Genomic DNA, 17,389 nt, shown 5'->3' on the forward strand with positions numbered 1-17,389 from the left:
AAGCAGGCTAAAAGCAAGAGTTTTCTCTACCTATCAACTGTCGCCATAACAAAACGAGTCAACTAGCATTTCACAGCTGGTGTTATCTAGCATTACACAGCTAATAAAGTCGGTCTTATCATCATCTCCTGTTTATGCATATTATTTAACTCTTGTGTATAACATCCCCTATACAAAACACAATAGGAAGTACACTGGAACATGAGAGCTGTTCATCATTTGTTCAGCAGCTGTATTTGTGTCATCAGAGGAAATACTTCTGTTACTGTGTTGTCCAGAGAGAATGTGTTGACAGCTGAATTGCTGAGATTTTACTGAAAAGTACATGATGGACTACTTTCTACATTGCGATAAGATAGATAGTCCTACTCCCTGTTCTAACTTCAGAGAGCTTGCCTCTTACTCTGGTACTCCGAGATAAAAAACGGGAGTCTAGGGAGTGGGCATGCCACTCTAGTGTGCTGTATACCTTTGAAGATCAGACTGTGTCATGAGTGATGAAAGAACAAGTATGTTGGCAGGCTTCACAGGGGTTGGAGGAGGTAGGCTTACATGAAAGACCTTGGCCTCTCCTGAGAATTATTTAGCAGAGAGCAGATATAGGACTTTGCAACTGGACAAAGATGGAGTAAGATGGCACAGAATGTTCATTTTTAATAAATGAAATGCCGTGTAAAATATCAATTTCTATAACATAATTATTAGCGAATGTCATCTAAAGGCTGTTTAGTACACATAAGGCCTGAACACGCTTAGGACAAAAGAGGCTGCAAAATACCATAAACATAAACAAAAACATAAACATTAGCTACTCAAGCTAGCCCAGAAATGGCAGCAACTGGAAAAACCCTCTAGCAGAAAGAAAGCTCGAGCAGAACGCCACCTGCCTGACACAACTTGGCCTTGATTGCTTTGGTGGAAATGTGGAACGTTGCATTCATTGGGCCGGAGAGAGGATTTCAATACATTGGGGGCAGCCGTGGCCTACTGGTTAGCGCTTCGGACTTGTAACCGGTTGCCGGTTCGAACCCCGACCAGTAGGCACGGCTGAAGTGCCCTTGAGAAAGGCACCTAACCCCTCACTGCTCCCCGAGTGCCGCTGTTGTTGCAGGCAGCTCACTGTGCCTGGATTAGTGTGTGCTTCACCTCACTGTGTGTTCACTGTGTGCTGAGTGTGTTTCACTAATTCACGGATTGGGATAAATGCAGAGACCAAATTTCCCTCACGGGATCAAAAGAGTATGAAGTTGACTTTGACTTGTTTTCCCCTCACAAATTTAACTGTGGTCCTTTGTGTGCGTCGTCCTTCCTCAGGAGCCGCCAGGCACTGAGGGTGAGGGAGCACAACGTCCTGGGGCCTTACGTGGACGGCCTCTCTCGACTGGCCGTAGCCAGCTACAAGGTATCATACAGCACCTCCATCACAAGCACTCATATTCCCATCCGGGGGAGCTCACGTTATGCCCAAAGATAAAGCTCTATAGATTAGTTTACTAGGAATGAGCAATATAGACTTAAAACATCATGTTACTTCATGGTATTTCTTGCAATAGCAATATACATAAAGATGTGACAATAGTACCATTCACCACAGTCTTCTTGGCCACACGTGGCATGATAATTCTGACCATCATCAGTAGTTAACTCTTCTTCCTCACCTAGTTTTGAACTGGAGATGGTTGGAGAGGTGTGTTGCCGCACGATAAATAAGAATGAAGCGTCTTTCTTGTGCAGGACATTCAGTCTCTGATGTCGGAGGGCAACAAGTCTCGTACGGTAGCCGCCACCAACATGAACGAGGAGAGTAGCCGCTCCCACGCCGTCTTCAACATCATCCTCACACACACTCTCAAGGACCTTCAGTCTGGGGTAAGATTTTACACACACACACACACACACACACACACACACACACACACACACACACACACACACACACACACACACACACACACACACACACACTCATTCTCACTCTCACTCACATGCAGGCAGGCACACACACATGCACATATGCACTCATCTGCACCTATACACGTACTTACTTACTCAGCAGAGCACAGTGGATTGACCCTTGTGTTTGCTTTAGACGAGTGGGGAGAAGGTCAGTAAACTGAGCCTAGTTGACCTGGCAGGAAGTGAGCGCGCAGCTAAAACAGGGGCCGCCGGAGAGCGACTCAAAGAGGGGAGCAACATCAACAAGTGGGTGAACATGCACACACTCACTCACTCACTTACACTATCACACACACACTCACACACTCACTTACACACACACACACACACACACACACACACACACACACACACACACACACACATTACACAAGTTCCTTGAGTTGAAAAGAAAAATCTCTCTCTCTCTCTCCCTCTCCCTCTCTAAACACCTCTCTTCCTTGAAAAGACAAACTCTTTCTTTCTCTCACTCTCTCTCGCTTTCAGCTTCATTGCGTAGTTCTTGACAGTGTTACAAGTGCCCAGCTCTCCTTTCCTCCGGTCTTATCCAGTTCTCCTAACTCTCTCCATTGTTCCTCTACCACCCCCCCCCCCCCACACACACACACACACACACACAACCCTTTCATCTCTTGAGAGATCTGCTGCAAAGCCCTCTCTGATGTAAGCCCTTAGCCCCTAATTGTGCTGCTTGTGTCCAGGTCTCTGACCACACTTGGCCTGGTGATCTCAGCGCTGGCTGACCAGGGCGCTGGGAAGAACAAGTTTGTTCCCTACAGAGACTCCGTGCTCACCTGGCTGCTGAAGGTACATTCCAAAGCTCATACGAACACCCTGTCCATACTAGTCCATACGAAATGGGATAGTGCTTACAAAAAATGTTTGCCAATTGCACTTGAGAAACATTCTTGAGAACATCCTAACTCTCCCTAAGTTTTTTTTTTTTTAATCTTAAAACATGTTCATGAATCCGGCCCCTGACTTATTCAATCTGTCCCCCTAATTCCCCTCTAGTGTAGTTGGCTTACTCAGTCATTCCCTCACTCATCACCTCATGCTGGTGTGCGGTGAGTGTTCTAGCGCATATTTGCTGCTGTACACCCAGGTGGGTGCTACACATTGGTGGTGGTTAGTGAGGTTTCCCCTTCACTATAAAGTGCTTTGGATGCCTTCATAAAGCCCTATATAGATGCAGGTTGTTGCAAGAGTCTAGAACACAACAGAAAGAAGTAAAGGGCTTTGTACTGAAGCCTGTGGAAAAATCTAAATCAAAACAGTTTGTTGGTATAATATGGTGGTTGTCAGTTTCACAACATTATCACAGCTGGTTTATATGGGTAGTTTCACAATAAAGTAATAGATTTTGGACTGGACAAAAACTGTTTAACAGAAAACTTCTGGTGATTAAGTCTTACAACAGTTATTATGATGTTCAAATTGTATCTGGAAATTAGGTAGGCTCTCAAAGACTCATAATGTGCTGCTCTCTGATCGTATTTGCCTTGTTTGTCCATCTGACAGGACAGCCTGGGCGGCAACAGTCGCACGGCAATGGTCGCCACGGTAAGCCCCGCAGCAGACAACTACGAGGAAACGCTGTCCACCCTTCGCTACGCTGACCGCGCTAAGAGCATCGTCAACCACGCTGTGGTGAACGAGGACCCCAACGCCCGCATCATCAGAGAGCTCCGAGAGGAGGTGGAGAAGCTGAGAGACCAGCTGACAGAGGCTGAGGTATAGTGGCACACAAACACACACACATAGTGAGTTGAATGGACGTACTCGCTCTCTCTCTATCTCTCTCTCTCTCTCTCTCTCTCTCTCTCTCTCTCTATCCAAACACATACACAACTCTCCCACCCCCCCCCCCCCCACAACACACACACACACATACACACACACACACAACAACTGGTGATGCCAATATTTACTAAATCACAGCAGGGCACAATCAAGCATAATTCTTTTGAGTAATTAGTAACGCTTTTAACATTTCGCGCTTCACTTAAAATCACAGTTTGACGTCATTTAAAGTTTGTTATAAGTTTTACTGAAATGTGCTGACCTTTTAGGAAATTAATTTACTTGGCGTGCACACACACACACACACACACACACACACACACACACACACACACACACACACACACACACACTTCTTACTTGTCCTTGTCTGTGCATGAACCAGTGACCCTCCCTTGTGGGTAGGACTAAATTAGTAGAATGATTGGTGTCCAGAGCTATGAATGCATTGCCTGCCCCATTGCATGGCATACAAATTAGAGCCCATAAAGACACACACACACACACACACACACACACACACACACACACACACATACTTTCTTGTAGTGGATGGCTGGTAGGGAAACATTGTGTTCTAATAGAGTGCATGTCCCACATGCGACGATGTGTTTTTAAGACCAATTATTTATTTATGAGGCTTTAAATCTGTTTGACACTAGGGCAGCTGCTATTTATGGTGACACATCATTCAACACGGTACTGTCCCTCAGCCATGGAAATGAATGTGTCTCTGTCTGTGTGTGTGTGGTAGATCTTGTTCACCAACTTGGATGCCACTGTAAGCTAATAACTTTGATATTTGAAGTCTAGGCCATGTCCATACGAATGTGGTCAGGGGGCTGCAAAAAAAGGAGATAAAAGACAAAATTCAGCCACCATAGGGAGCATGCAAATATGGAGACAGAGATGTTTATCCCTTAGTGTTTAGTGTGGTGAATGGAAGGACCTGTAACAGTATGTTGACCTGTCACCTTGTCAATGACTCTTCCCAAAGTATTTGGATCTTGTTTTCCTTGCTTGCTTTCGGATCCAAATAAAAGTGTGTGTGTGTGTGTGTGTGTGTGTGTGTGTGTGTGTGTGTGTGTGTGTGTGTGTGTGTGTGTGTGTGTGTGTGTGTGTGTGTGTGTGTGTGTGTGTGTGTGTGTGTGTGTGTGTGTGTGTGTGTGTGTGTGTGTGTGTGTGTGTGTGTGTGTGTGTGTGTGTAGTCTATGAAGGCTCCAGAACTGAAGGAGAGGTTAGAGGAATCTGAGAAGCTGATTCAGGAGATGACCGTCACCTGGGAGGATAAGCTCAGAAAGACTGAAGCAATTGCACAGGTACGAAGAAACAACATACACTACAACCACGCTCCGGAACTCACAAATCTCTTTCCCACTGGCATCCGTTCATGCAGACGAATACTGAAACATACATAAACCCATGTACAATACAAGGACACAAAACCCCATTCACAGGCAGTCGATAAACACGGGTTATAAATGTATATTGATCAGACTTCAGAAACAACTAGATAACGACTACAGCCATCATGGATCTGTAAGCACACTCACATGTCCAGTTATTGAGTGGGGATGCAAACAGTGGTGTGTGTGTGTCTGTGTGTGTGTGTGTGTCTGTGTGGGTTTGCAGGAAAGGCAGAAGCAGTTGGAGAGTCTGGGCATCTCTCTCCAGTCCTCCGGTATCAGAGTGATGGAGGACAAGTGCTTCCTGGTCAACCTGAATGCTGACCCTGCCCTCAATGAGCTGCTGGTCTACTACTTGAAGGTACTGCAGAATAAATCGCTGGATGTGACATGATAGTCCCTGGATGAATGCCATGTCCGATCCGACCTTACTGTGTGTGTGTGTGTGTGTGTGTGTGTGTGTGTGTGTGTGTGTGTGTGTGTGTGTGTGTGTGTGTGTGTGTGTGTGTGTGTGTGTGTGTGTGTGTGTGTGTGTGTGTGTGTGTGTGTGTGTGTGTGTGTGTGTGTGTGTGTGTGTGTGTGTGTGTGTAGGATCACACTCGTGTGGGATCGGCTAACTCCCAGGACATCCAGTTGTGTGGAATGGCCATCCAGGCGGAGCACTGTGTCATCAACATCACCCACGACGCTGGAGTGGTGCTCAGTCCGCACAAGAACGCACGGTAGGGGCCCAAATCCACACACACACAAAAACACACTAACACACACACACACACACACAGACAAAAACACACTAACACACACACATGAACACACACACACACACAAAAACACACTAACACACACAAAAACACATTAACACACACACGTGAACACACACACACACACACACACACACACACACACACACACACACACTAACACACACACATGAACACACAAAACACACTAACACACACTCACACACACAGAAAAACACACACACACACACACACACACAAGGAACACAAACCATGTTTATATTACCACAACTAAATCCATAAACTTGGATGCAAACAAAGCATAACTATCTGTTTGTTTTAGTCACTCCTTTGGTGACTGCAATCTGCTGAACGTTTTGTTCACCACCACCACCACACGCTGTGTGTAATTCATCACCTCTTTCTGTGTCATTTGACCGCTTCGTCTAGTCAGATCTACCTGATCCACCCAGCACTTGATGAGTGCACACAGTTGCACTCGGTTGTTAACAGTCCAGAAGAGATACTGTACACACGTGACACAAGTGCACAGATACATGTACTTTACATTTAGTCATTTAGCTAAAGCTTTTACCCAAAGTGACTTACAACAATCACGGTTATAAAGGTGCAGCGCCACTAGGATATTGTTGGTGCCACAATAAGTGCTACTCACATAGAATAGAATAACAGGTCAAGCCAGGTCAAGGGAGGGAGAAGAGGGGTAGTTGGGATGGGGAAGAAGGTAGTGGGAGGTACTAGATAAAGCATGTCCAGCTGTTAGTAGTGCCAAGAGAGGTGGTTTTTGAAGATACTGTAGAGAGGGATGCCCCTCCTCTGGTGGGAACTGGTAGTGCATTCCATCAATGGGGAACAACAGATGAGAAAAGTTTGCTGTGAGTGTACAGATGGTAGAGCCAGGCAGCGTTCGTTAGGATTGCTACTGGTATGGTTTTTACTTTGTCGACTAGTCATTATGGAATGGCACAGTGCTGTTGCTAGCATTACTGATACTGCTAGTGCTAGCTGGTGGCAGTGGGTGTTTTAATTTTTAGATGGTTATTCATAGCAGATGTTTATTATTGTACTCTAATACAACAGTACACAGCTAGCAAGCGCTTGCATGTCACTGTGGAACAGGTCTTCTGTAAAGCACTTCCATACATAGGAATGTCTAGCCCGATATTGTTGTGTTGTGTGTGTGTGTGTGTGGGGATAGTTATGATCAGATGTTTTAGCATCTCTTTGTTGTGTGTCTATGCAGCACCTGTGTCAATGGGGCTCCTATCACTGTCCCGGTCCAGATTCACCATGGAGACCGCATACTCTGGGGCAACAACCACTTCTTCAGGTCAGCACCCACCTACCACATATTATGTTTTTATGTGTGCGTGTGTGTGAAGGACACCTGAGAGAGGGGTTGTTGTTACTTGTTTAAAACCAATAAAAAGTGCTGAAAAACTGAGAGAGCAGCCTCCTCTTCCTCTTCCTCCTCCTCCTCCTCACGCAGGATCAACATGCCCAAGCTGCTGTCCCGTGGCACTGAGGAGGAGGAGGCTGGAGTGATGAAGGCCGGACTGAGCACGGAGGGACTGGACGTGGACGTGGACACGGTCAGCCAGGGCTCCAGTGACATCAGCTTCAACTACGAGTATGCCCAGACCGAGGTCATGATGAAGGCTCTGGGGAACAATGGTAAGAAGACCAGCCCCAGAGACTTATCTGTTCTCTAAGTGGAATCTCTCAGCTCAATGGCTCCTGATAACTGATAAATCCTGATTATGTGATGAATTCTGATAATAAATCCTATCCCATTTGTAGATTACCTAGATCTTTGTAGATTATCTAGCTATTTCCTTAACACATCCAAAGTCCCATATCACTCAATGTCTCATATGCACTTTCTCTCATTCCATTCCCCTATGTCCTTTTTTTCTCTCATTATCTAATTCATACATTCATTGTTTCTCTCCTCACAAAGCCCGAGTCCATATTCTGCCTTTCTGTCACATTCACATTTCCTCTTTTCATTCCCCAATTTCATCATTCTTCTCTACATTCATTCTGTCACATTCACATTTCCTCTTTCCATTCCCCAATTTCATTCATTCATTCATTCATTCATTCATTCATTCATTCATTCATTCATTCATTCATTCATTCATTCATTCATTCATTCATTCATTCATTCATTCATTCATTCATTCATTCATTCATTCATTCATTCATTCGTTTCTCCCCTCACTAGTCCATATGCTGGCTTTCTTTCTGTCACATACAACACTTTGTTTCATTCCATCCCCCTAATTTCTTTCATTCTTTCTGTCACGAATCCATTAATGATGGATGACTGGCTGAACTCCTCGTTTGTCTGCTGGGCCAGACCCCATGCAGGCGGTGCTGCAGACGCTGGAGCGGCGCCACGAGGAGGAGAAGCGCTCGGCTCTGGAGCGCCAGCGGCAGATGTACGAGCAGGAGCTGCAGCAGCTGCGCAGGCGCCTCACCCCCGAGAAGCAGCCGGCGCAGACGACACAGCCGCCACACCACCGCAGCACCGAGCGCCTCAGCCTGAGCGGACCGTCTGCGTCTGCGTCTGCGTCTGCGTCTGTGCTGTCTCCAGGTGCACAGAGCCGCCTGAGGCAGTGGAGTGAAGAAAGGTGAGGGGGAGGGGGGAGGAGGGGGGGGGGGGGGGGGGGGTTGAGTTCCTCCGTTTGCTCTGCTTACCAGAGGGTAAAGTATGAAGACAGTTTCATTAATTTGCTGTCTCAGGTGGTAATTCACTACAAAGATTAGTAGAGTAGATTACGTGGGTTAAACTCAATTCAACTTTATTGTCGTTGGTACAAGTACAGAGGGGTGCACGATGAAGTGAGGTTACTGGCTTACCCAGGTACGATTGTTTTGTTTCTGAAGTAACATGTTGTTTTGAGATCAGCGGTTACTCCCGAAGTTACCTGGGTTAGCCCCATCTGTGCTTGTACAAATGACAATAAAATGAAATAGAATCTAACCTACGTAATTTAATCTACTCTTTGTTTGTCTGGTACCTGGTACCATCTGAGTTACCACCAGAGACCGCATGTACAATTAAAATAACTTGTTTTCATACTTCATACATGTATTAATTTTGTTAGCTATTTTATTCTATCCAATGTGTTGACAATACATACAGCTTAAGTAACTCCTTTAGAAGGAAGTTAAAGCAGTAGGGTTTGATAAAAGAATGCTGTTTTATGTTTTGTTTCACTGTTTCATTTTCCTGTCTAGAGAATCTTTTTTTGTTTTGTTGACTCATTGTTTGTGTCTTGCATCCGTGCGTCCGTCTTGTTGTGTCTGTCTCTCCTGCAGAGAGGCAGTGATGACGCGCAGCCTGCGGAAGCTGAGAGAGCAGATAGTTCGGGCTAACCTGCTGGTCCAGGAGGCCAGTTTCATCGCTGAGGAGCTCAACAAGAGGACAGAGTACAGAGTGACCCTACAGATCCCCGCAGCTAACCTCAACGCAAACAGGAAGGTGTGTATCACTCACCTTTTTACGCGCACATAATGTAAGCAGAACCCAAATTTACTCACTCACTCACTCACACTCACTCACTCACTCACTCATTCATTCACACACATTATAAGGAAACCTTGGGTGCTCTGAAAGGCACCATGAAATAAATAAAATAATTATTATCCACTCACTCACTCACTCACTCACTCACTCACTCATTCACACACCTTATAAGGAAACCTTGGGTGTTCTGAAAGGCACCATGAAATAAATAAAATGAATTATTATTCACTCACATACTCACTCTCACTCACTTAAACATTGCACATTCCCTCAGTTGCTCTTCTTGTCCCAGTCTATCACTTCTTTCACACTCAGTCACTCCCTCCCTCCCTCCCTCAGTCAGTCCTAAAGCCTCCTCTCTCTCTCTCCCTGCCTCTCCTCTCCTCTCCTCTCTTTCCCAGCGTGACGCGGTGTTGAGTGAGCCGGCCGTGCAGGTGCGGAGGAAGGGCAAGGGCAAGCAGATCTGGGCCATGGAGAAGATGGAGAACCGCCTGGTGGACATGAGGGAGCTCTACCAGGAGTGGAAGGACTTTGATGAGGACAACCCTGTGAGCACACACACACATGCACACACACACCTGCACGCACACACACACACACACACACACACAGCACACACAGCACAACAGGAAGCATTGAGGCTGTTTCTAGCTCAGATGGCTACCAATCAGTAAATCAGTAGATGTTGGAATGTATCTGTTTGGACCTGTAAGAAAAGGAGGTCCCCAATCTAAAACTAATAAAGAGACAATCACAATTCTTTATTAAGTACATTTGAATATTACTCATATTCTCACACACACACATGCCCCCCTCTCCTCACAGGTGATGCGTAGCTACTTCAAGCGGGCCGACCCCTTTTTTGAGGAGCAGGAGAACCACAGCCTGATTGGTGTAGCCAACGTCTTCCTCTCCTGCCTTTTCTTTGACGTCAAGCTGCAGTATGCTGTACCCATCATCAACCAGAAGGGGGAGGTATGTGTCCACTACCAGTCTGCGTCCTTGCTGCTCTGCTGAAGTGACCTTGTTTTGGGAGTGTGCTCAGAGCTGACTGTAGCATTAGCAGACATTTTGCAGAGACGGCCTTTGGAAAGATGCGTCACTGTTCAGTATCTTCCCGTTTCTGTCTATGAGTATGTTAGTTGTTCATTTTGACTGGCATAGCAACTTAGCAAGATATGAATCAGGATGAGGATTTATCATACATTATTTTCAGCTCAGGTCATACTGCGTGTTCATAATGTAGTGTTGTTCTGGAGGAATTGCCAGTCTTACCAGGCTCAACAGTATTGTAGCTTTGTGGCATTGACAGTGTAATAGTTTGCTATGGGTTTTCACATTACTTTAGCAAAAACAAGGCGCCAAGGGCAGATATGAGCCTGTTTTCCAAGGATGTCCTGGCTCTGTGCTGTTTTACAAGGTCAGGGTAGGCTGGAAGGTAGTCATGGTGACAGGATTGTATGTCTTATCTGAGACTTAAGCATGTCTCTATCTGAATTGCTGAATGAAGACCAAACTCAGTTTGCCACACTTATTTTGTTGAACAGTTTGGATGACTCTCAGCTCCTCTGAAACAGAGCTTGAACTCAAGGTGTGTGTGTGTGTGTGTGTGTGTGTGTGTGTTTGTTTGTTTGTTTGTGTGTGTGTTTGTTTGTTTGTGTGTTTGTTTGTGTGTGTGTTTATATGTGTGTATGTGTGTGTGTGTGTGTGCATGTGTGTGTGTCAGGTGGCGGGACGCCTGCATGTGGAGGTGGAGCGCGTGAGCGGGGATCTGGACGAGAGTGAGGTCGGCTCGGAGGAGCCCGACAGAGGCCTCACGGGGGAGGGCCAGGAGAGACAGCTGGTCTGCACGGTGAGACATGTTAAAGGTCACAGCGGTCGGGGGAGGAGACTGGGACCCATCCTCACAATGTTACAAAATATGTGATCCCTTCTCTGTCGCCACACACCATCTGTACCTGAGTTTTGTATTATTGATAGCATATCAGTAAAGGCCCATTCACACCTGGAATGCTAGCTATGAAGATAACTGTAACTATAGCGATATTAGCGTTGTTATCGTTATAGCTTATGTGTAGAAGTCGTCATTCATATTAGCTAGAGCGATTATTTATTTTATTTTATTTTATTATTTTGCCATTATCGTTATAGTTATTATTCTTGGTGTGGATGACCCTTGAATAACATATCTTCTAAATCATGCAAACGTGAGTTTGTACAAGAGCAGGAGTCAAACTCTGGTTATGAACTTAATAATGGCATCTTTTCACCACCCACATTGTAGTTATCATTATGGTTATCATTCTACAGATGAACTATGCCGTAGCAATAAAATTCCATTGCAGGAACCATTTCGTTGCCTATTATTTCTGTTGAATAACAAATACACATTAATGTTACGGCATGACTAATTTTGCATTGGTCACAACAATTACTCATTCATATTTCCATATAAACACGGCTTATGTCATGTTAGTCATGTTTACAGTGGTTAACCATGAATATTATGGTGCATAATTCCCCATAAACATGGCTTGTCTTAACCGTGCCAGTCAAGCGTGGTGGTTAACCATGAATATTACTGTAGCATATCTCCCCATAAACATGGCCGTGGCAGTGCCAGTCACTATGACAGTAGCAGCAGTAGCAGCAGCAGCAGCAGCGTTAACACTGACTCCATGACTCTTCCCTCACCCCTGTCCCCAGGTAAGGGTCGTGCAGGCCACCGGGCTGCCCCAGCACCTGTCCAACTTTGTGTTCTGCCAGTACCACTTCTGGGAGCAGGAGGAGCCTGTGTTCATCGCCCCCGAGGTGGACCCGTCCACCCCCCACACACCCAGCAGCAAGGAGCCCCAGTGCCTGGTGGTGTTCGATAGCAGCAAGGTCAGCAGCAGCCTGCGTTTAGTGTGTGTGTGTGTGTGTGTGTGTATTATGTGCAAGATGTTGTTTATTTGTATAAAGGTTATGCATTGTGATGGTGTGCTTAATGATGTGATGTGTTTGTGGATGTGTATGGCTGTGTGTGTGTGATCTGTTTGATTGTGTGTGTGTGTGTGTGCGTGTGTGTGTGTGTGTGTGTGTGTGTGTGTGTGTGTGTGTGTGTGTGTGTGTGTGTGTGTGTGTGATGTGTGCATGGTGTCCTCAGGAGCTTGAGGTGGCGGTGACAGATTACTTTTTGGAGTTCCTGTCGGAGGGGGCGGTGGCCATCGAGGTGTACGGCCACAAGCTGGCCCACCCCCGCAGGAACCTGGCACTTTGGGACCTGGGGGTCATCCAGGCCAAGACTCGCTCACTACGGGAGAGGTACACACACACACACCCTACATCCTACATCCACTCACCCAGGCCAAGACACCCTCACACACACACACACACACACACACACACAGTATACTCACATACTCACATAACGGGGTCAAAAGACTCATAGGGAGGACTATTTTAATATAGCACATTCACACACACATACAGGCCAAAATGAGATGAACAAAGATGAGTGCAAAATCCCATACAACTCCCTCTTTCTCTCCCTCTCTCACCAACACACATTCACATATCCACTGATTGTATTCTTTTCTTTCTTATGTGTGGTGGTGACACAGCTGTGTGATTAGGCTATGACTGCAGGAGCTCATAGGAATCAGTAGTATAGAGGCTCATTTGCACTAAGCTGCTGGAATGTGCGCAAAGGGTCTGGCACGCCAAGCAACCTTTTATTCTGTGTTTGTTTCAGATGGAGCGAGGTGTTGCGCAGGCTGGAACTGTGGGTGCAGGTGCTGGAGCTGAACGAGGGGGGCGAGTTCACCCCTGTGGAGGTGGTGCCCGCCAAGGACGTGCGCACTGGGGGCATCTTCCAGCTCCGACAGGTACCTCCCACCTCCACTCACCACTCATCCCACATCCGTCTGAGAGAGAGAGAGTCTTTTAGTGCTGTTCAGTATTTCAGTGTGTCAGGGTGATGGTCCCAGGTTTTTTTTTGTAATGTAATGTAATGTTCGTGTGGGCACTATGCCTGAATTCAGCCATGGGCCAGGCCATTTTTGAAGATTTGAAAAGGACTTTGTGTGTTTCTGATTCTCGATTGTTGCCACGGGCGTTGGACTGCTATAGTGTGTTATAGTTGCTCTATGAGAGGAAGCACTGTGCTGTTTCAAGGTGCTCTGTCCAGATGTCTGTGTTGATGCCTAGTGTCCAGCACACAAACAGGGATTAGGAAGCTGCCCACTGGAGTGTCATGCAAACTGACAGTGTGAACTTGCTTTACTCGGTTTACGTTGCCAGGGTCAGTCGCGGCGTATTCAGGTGGAGGTGCGCTCCGTGCAGGAGTCTGGAACACTGCCTCTCATCGCCGAGACCATCATGTCCGTTGCCGTGGGCAACGTTGTGGTCCGTCAGACCCGCCCTTCCAAAGGCGGCGAATCACAGGTGGGAAAGCAGTGTTTCTTCTTCTGTCTGATCAATCAAAACAGTGAGGTTGTATTTGTTTATTTTTGCTATATTTGTGTTTTTTCTGACCTTATGTCCTCATTGCCTCATTGTCTTTTCAACAGAAAGGAGAAGAGCTGGACAGTTACCAGGTAACGTAAAAGAAGCGTCCTCGTATTGAGAACGCATCGTCAGAAATGTTTATGTTTAAAGGTTTACATGATCACAGTTCAAACAAAGAAAATGTGTGTGCAATTGTATGCGACTGTCTGCGAGCACTCTAACATAAAATCTTTCAATGATGAATTCATGACTTGATTGTTGGTTACAACCAGACCTTTCTTTTGATGGATTTGTTTATCCCATAGCACCTTGTTTATTTGTGTGTGCACCTTGTGTGTGACTGTGCGTGTGTGTGTGTGTATATGTGTATGTGTGTATGTGTGTGTGTTAGGAGGCGGACCTGGAGCGCCTGAGAGGTCAGTGGCTGGCTGCTTTGACCCAGAGGCAGGAATATCTAGACCAGCACCTACAGAAGCTGGTGGGCAAACCAGGTGAGTGACCAAAGACCCCTGGGGGGTCATACTGGCAGAGAGGGGTGAGAGGTAGACAGAGCGAGAGAGACAGAGAGAGAAGGCACTCACTGGGCATTAATAATCAACATAACCCCCCCCTACCACCACCATGCTAAATATAGAGTAGAACAGAGATATCAGTCTCGCCAGCATTTCCACTCACATTTCAACAGCCTAAAGCAATGACTGTGTGTTGCATTGGCGCCGCTAGCCGTAATCCTGTACACACTGTGTGTACAATTTTCAACGCTTTAATCATGAAATCATTGAATATTACAACAATAAAAATAGCTTGTGTACTGTCTTAAATTGAAACATGCTTTGCGCACAAATAATGGCCTATGTTTAGGGCAACGAGAATGGATCATCTCAACATAAGGATACATTAGAAGGTGATGATTGGTGTAAACTTTGTCATGACATGACAAGACTTTGTCATGATATTCAAGCGTAGTGCTCGTCATGAAAACAGCAGCTTGATATTTTTCAGGTGTTTAACAGTGAAAGGCGCACTGTTCTTAGCAGTTACGCTGAAGGCAGTGAAATTAGGCATTGCATCCAACGATGCGGTTTGGAACATCGAAGTTCGGGTTTCAAGATTGATAAGATTCAGTTAATGTCTAGAGTGTGGATCATCTCAAAGTTTGGGACAACTAAACAGCAGTGTAAGCAAATCCTTATTGTTAGGTTACCATAGCTGTCTTTTCTCTAGGCCTATCGCAAATCGTGACATAAGCTCATTGGTTTTTTTTTTCTTTTCTTTCCCTTGTTCGCGTGTTGTGAAGCGATAATGCATTAAAAGCAATGTTCACGTCATGTGAGCCAGCGCCGATATGGCCAGAGCTGCTTGCTCTGTAAAGGTATTTCTGTCCCACCCAAATTGCGTTAAAATGGTGTGTTTAGCAGTCAGAATTTCAAAAAAATTCCCGGGGGTGAAATCTCCCTCCTAGAACTTTTAAAAAGCTTGAAACACCTCTATGTGTAGGGTAGCCACCGTTCATCTTTGGTGGGGGGGGGGGATTAGCGCCCTGAGCCATGGTGCATGGTGGAATACAACCCTAGCGGCGCCCCTGGTGTGTTGTGCATGGAATTGGAATAAGAGTGTGTGAACAGACTGTTCATGGAGGGACCCTGGAACAAATAGCCTCAGGAAGGAAGTCTGTGTTGGAGGAATGAATCCATTACGGACTGAATCCATACGGGGCGGCTGTATTAATTTGTTTGTTCCTTCCTTCCTTGTCAATCCATACTTCATTTGTCGGGCCACCCTCTGTGCTTTTTTTGTCTATCTTCTGAATTATCTCTTCATTATATCTTGATTCCCTATTTCTCAACCTCCCTGACGTTTTCCCTTTCTCCCCATCTTTTCCTCCCTCTCTCTGCCCTACTCTTTCCCTCTCTCTCTCTCCCTCTCTCTGTCCATAGATAAGTCGGAAGATGATGTGGAGCGGGAGGCTCAGCTGCTGGAGTGGCGTCTGACGCTGACTGAGGAGCGGAACGCTGTATTAGTGCCATCAGCTGGCAGTGGCATCCCTGGGGCTCCCGCTGAGTGGTGTGTGTGTGTGTATGTGTGTTACTGTCTGTGTGAGTGTGTGTGTCGGTATGTTTTGCTTTTGTCTTCAAAGTGTGTGTTTGTGTTTGTGTGTGTATGTCTATATTTTCCATACATTATAGCAAAAGTGGTCCTTGTGAATGGAGGATTGTTGATTCATTGTGAATTATTATATGGTGATGTGGATTATATCAATGGCAGTACAATATAGATGATGTTAAGTGTGGGGCTGGTGACTCTTTCTCAGGCTAACCTCTGATTGGCTCTTGTCTTTTCAGGAGCCCTCCTCCTGGAATGGAGACCCATATCCCCGTCCTCTTCCTGGATCTGAGTGGTATGTCATCAACGTGCGACGTACCAAGTTTCAAGCAGTGCAGTTTATCATCAGCGTCTGACTCAGTCAGCCTTTGTATTATATGTCATGGCTGATGTCCTCAGAGATCTGATACAGTAGCGCAGTATTGATCTGTTTGTTTTCAAAAACTGCTTAGCAAGGCCTCTGACATCATCGTAACTCTTCCCATCTCCTTTTTTTGCCCTCTCTTCCTTTCTGCCTTTCCTTCATTTTTTCTATCCTTTTTTCTTTGCTCTCTTTCTCTTTCTCCCTTCTGTCATTTCTCTTGGTCAGCGGATGACTTCTACGACCACCTGACTCCGTCTCTGGCTGGAGGCCTGGATGCCTTTCTGAGCGAGGAAGACGAGGATGAGTTCTTCGATCTTCAGATCGTTAAGCACCATGACGTAGAGGTGATTGCCTCAGTCTACTAGAGACAAGAGTCAGTGTGTGGCCAGACTGATAGGCCTCCACAAGAAGCAAACAGTGATATCTTATGAACTAAACAAAATAATCCCATAGTGGCCTCTACAGTGTATCATTGTTGACAGCATGAATGGTGTGTTTGTCTGTATGTGACCTTCCCTGTGACCTCTGGGTGACCCCAGGTGAAGGCGGCGGCCTCGTGGGACCCGACGGTGCACGAGTGCGTGGAGCTGAGCCGCGGGGGCGGTGCGGGCCAGAGGGTGTACCTGACGGTGCGCGTAGCCGTTCTGCTGAGTCATCCTGCCCAGATGCAGCTGGTGCTGCGCAAACGCATCTGCGTCAGCCTCACTGGACGACAGGTACACACACACACACACACACACATGCACACACACAAGCAGACACCTATATAAACACAGACAAACACACGTGCATATGCATACACAGACACAAACAAATAGATAAATACAATACAAATCTCTCAACTACTGTACATAAAACAGATCAACCCTCACAGTGAACACACACACTCTCTCTCATTCACGCACGCATGCACGCCCCTCACACACGGTCTCGCCACACTCTCTCATTCTTAAACACACACACACACTCACAA

The 17,389-nt window shown here is 46.1% G+C and overlaps 1 protein-coding gene across 6 annotated transcripts in view; it reads left to right on the top strand.

The window, feature by feature from the left end:
* LOC143109863 (kinesin-like protein KIF13B) overlaps nt 1-17,389 on the top strand; it is a 35,506-nt gene that overhangs the window by 8,662 nt on the left and 9,455 nt on the right. For all 6 annotated transcript variants that reach the window (XM_076272658.1, XM_076272657.1, XM_076272659.1 and 3 more), the window contains exons 8-32: nt 1,315-1,402; nt 1,735-1,869; nt 2,090-2,202; nt 2,658-2,763; nt 3,478-3,690; nt 4,968-5,078; nt 5,392-5,526; nt 5,757-5,887; nt 7,170-7,256; nt 7,416-7,600; nt 8,289-8,562; nt 9,254-9,416; nt 9,863-10,009; nt 10,287-10,436; nt 11,188-11,313; nt 12,168-12,344; nt 12,607-12,764; nt 13,195-13,327; nt 13,743-13,886; nt 14,012-14,038; nt 14,341-14,440; nt 15,887-16,013; nt 16,292-16,347; nt 16,642-16,760; nt 16,956-17,132. In XM_076272658.1, coding sequence (XP_076128773.1) covers nt 1,315-1,402; nt 1,735-1,869; nt 2,090-2,202; nt 2,658-2,763; nt 3,478-3,690; nt 4,968-5,078; nt 5,392-5,526; nt 5,757-5,887; nt 7,170-7,256; nt 7,416-7,600; nt 8,289-8,562; nt 9,254-9,416; nt 9,863-10,009; nt 10,287-10,436; nt 11,188-11,313; nt 12,168-12,344; nt 12,607-12,764; nt 13,195-13,327; nt 13,743-13,886; nt 14,012-14,038; nt 14,341-14,440; nt 15,887-16,013; nt 16,292-16,347; nt 16,642-16,760; nt 16,956-17,132 — 3,382 coding nt within the window. The remainder of the gene's footprint in view (nt 1-1,314; nt 1,403-1,734; nt 1,870-2,089; nt 2,203-2,657; nt 2,764-3,477; nt 3,691-4,967; nt 5,079-5,391; nt 5,527-5,756; nt 5,888-7,169; nt 7,257-7,415; nt 7,601-8,288; nt 8,563-9,253; nt 9,417-9,862; nt 10,010-10,286; nt 10,437-11,187; nt 11,314-12,167; nt 12,345-12,606; nt 12,765-13,194; nt 13,328-13,742; nt 13,887-14,011; nt 14,039-14,340; nt 14,441-15,886; nt 16,014-16,291; nt 16,348-16,641; nt 16,761-16,955; nt 17,133-17,389) is intronic.

The sequence above is a fragment of the Alosa pseudoharengus genome, unplaced genomic scaffold, assembly GCF_046254945.1.
Source record: "Alosa pseudoharengus isolate Yale_2024_CS ecotype anadromous, Long Island Sound unplaced genomic scaffold, YU_APseudo_1.1 YU_APseudo_1.1_scf_7, whole genome shotgun sequence".
Classification (NCBI taxonomy): Eukaryota; Metazoa; Chordata; class Actinopteri; order Clupeiformes; family Clupeidae; genus Alosa; species Alosa pseudoharengus.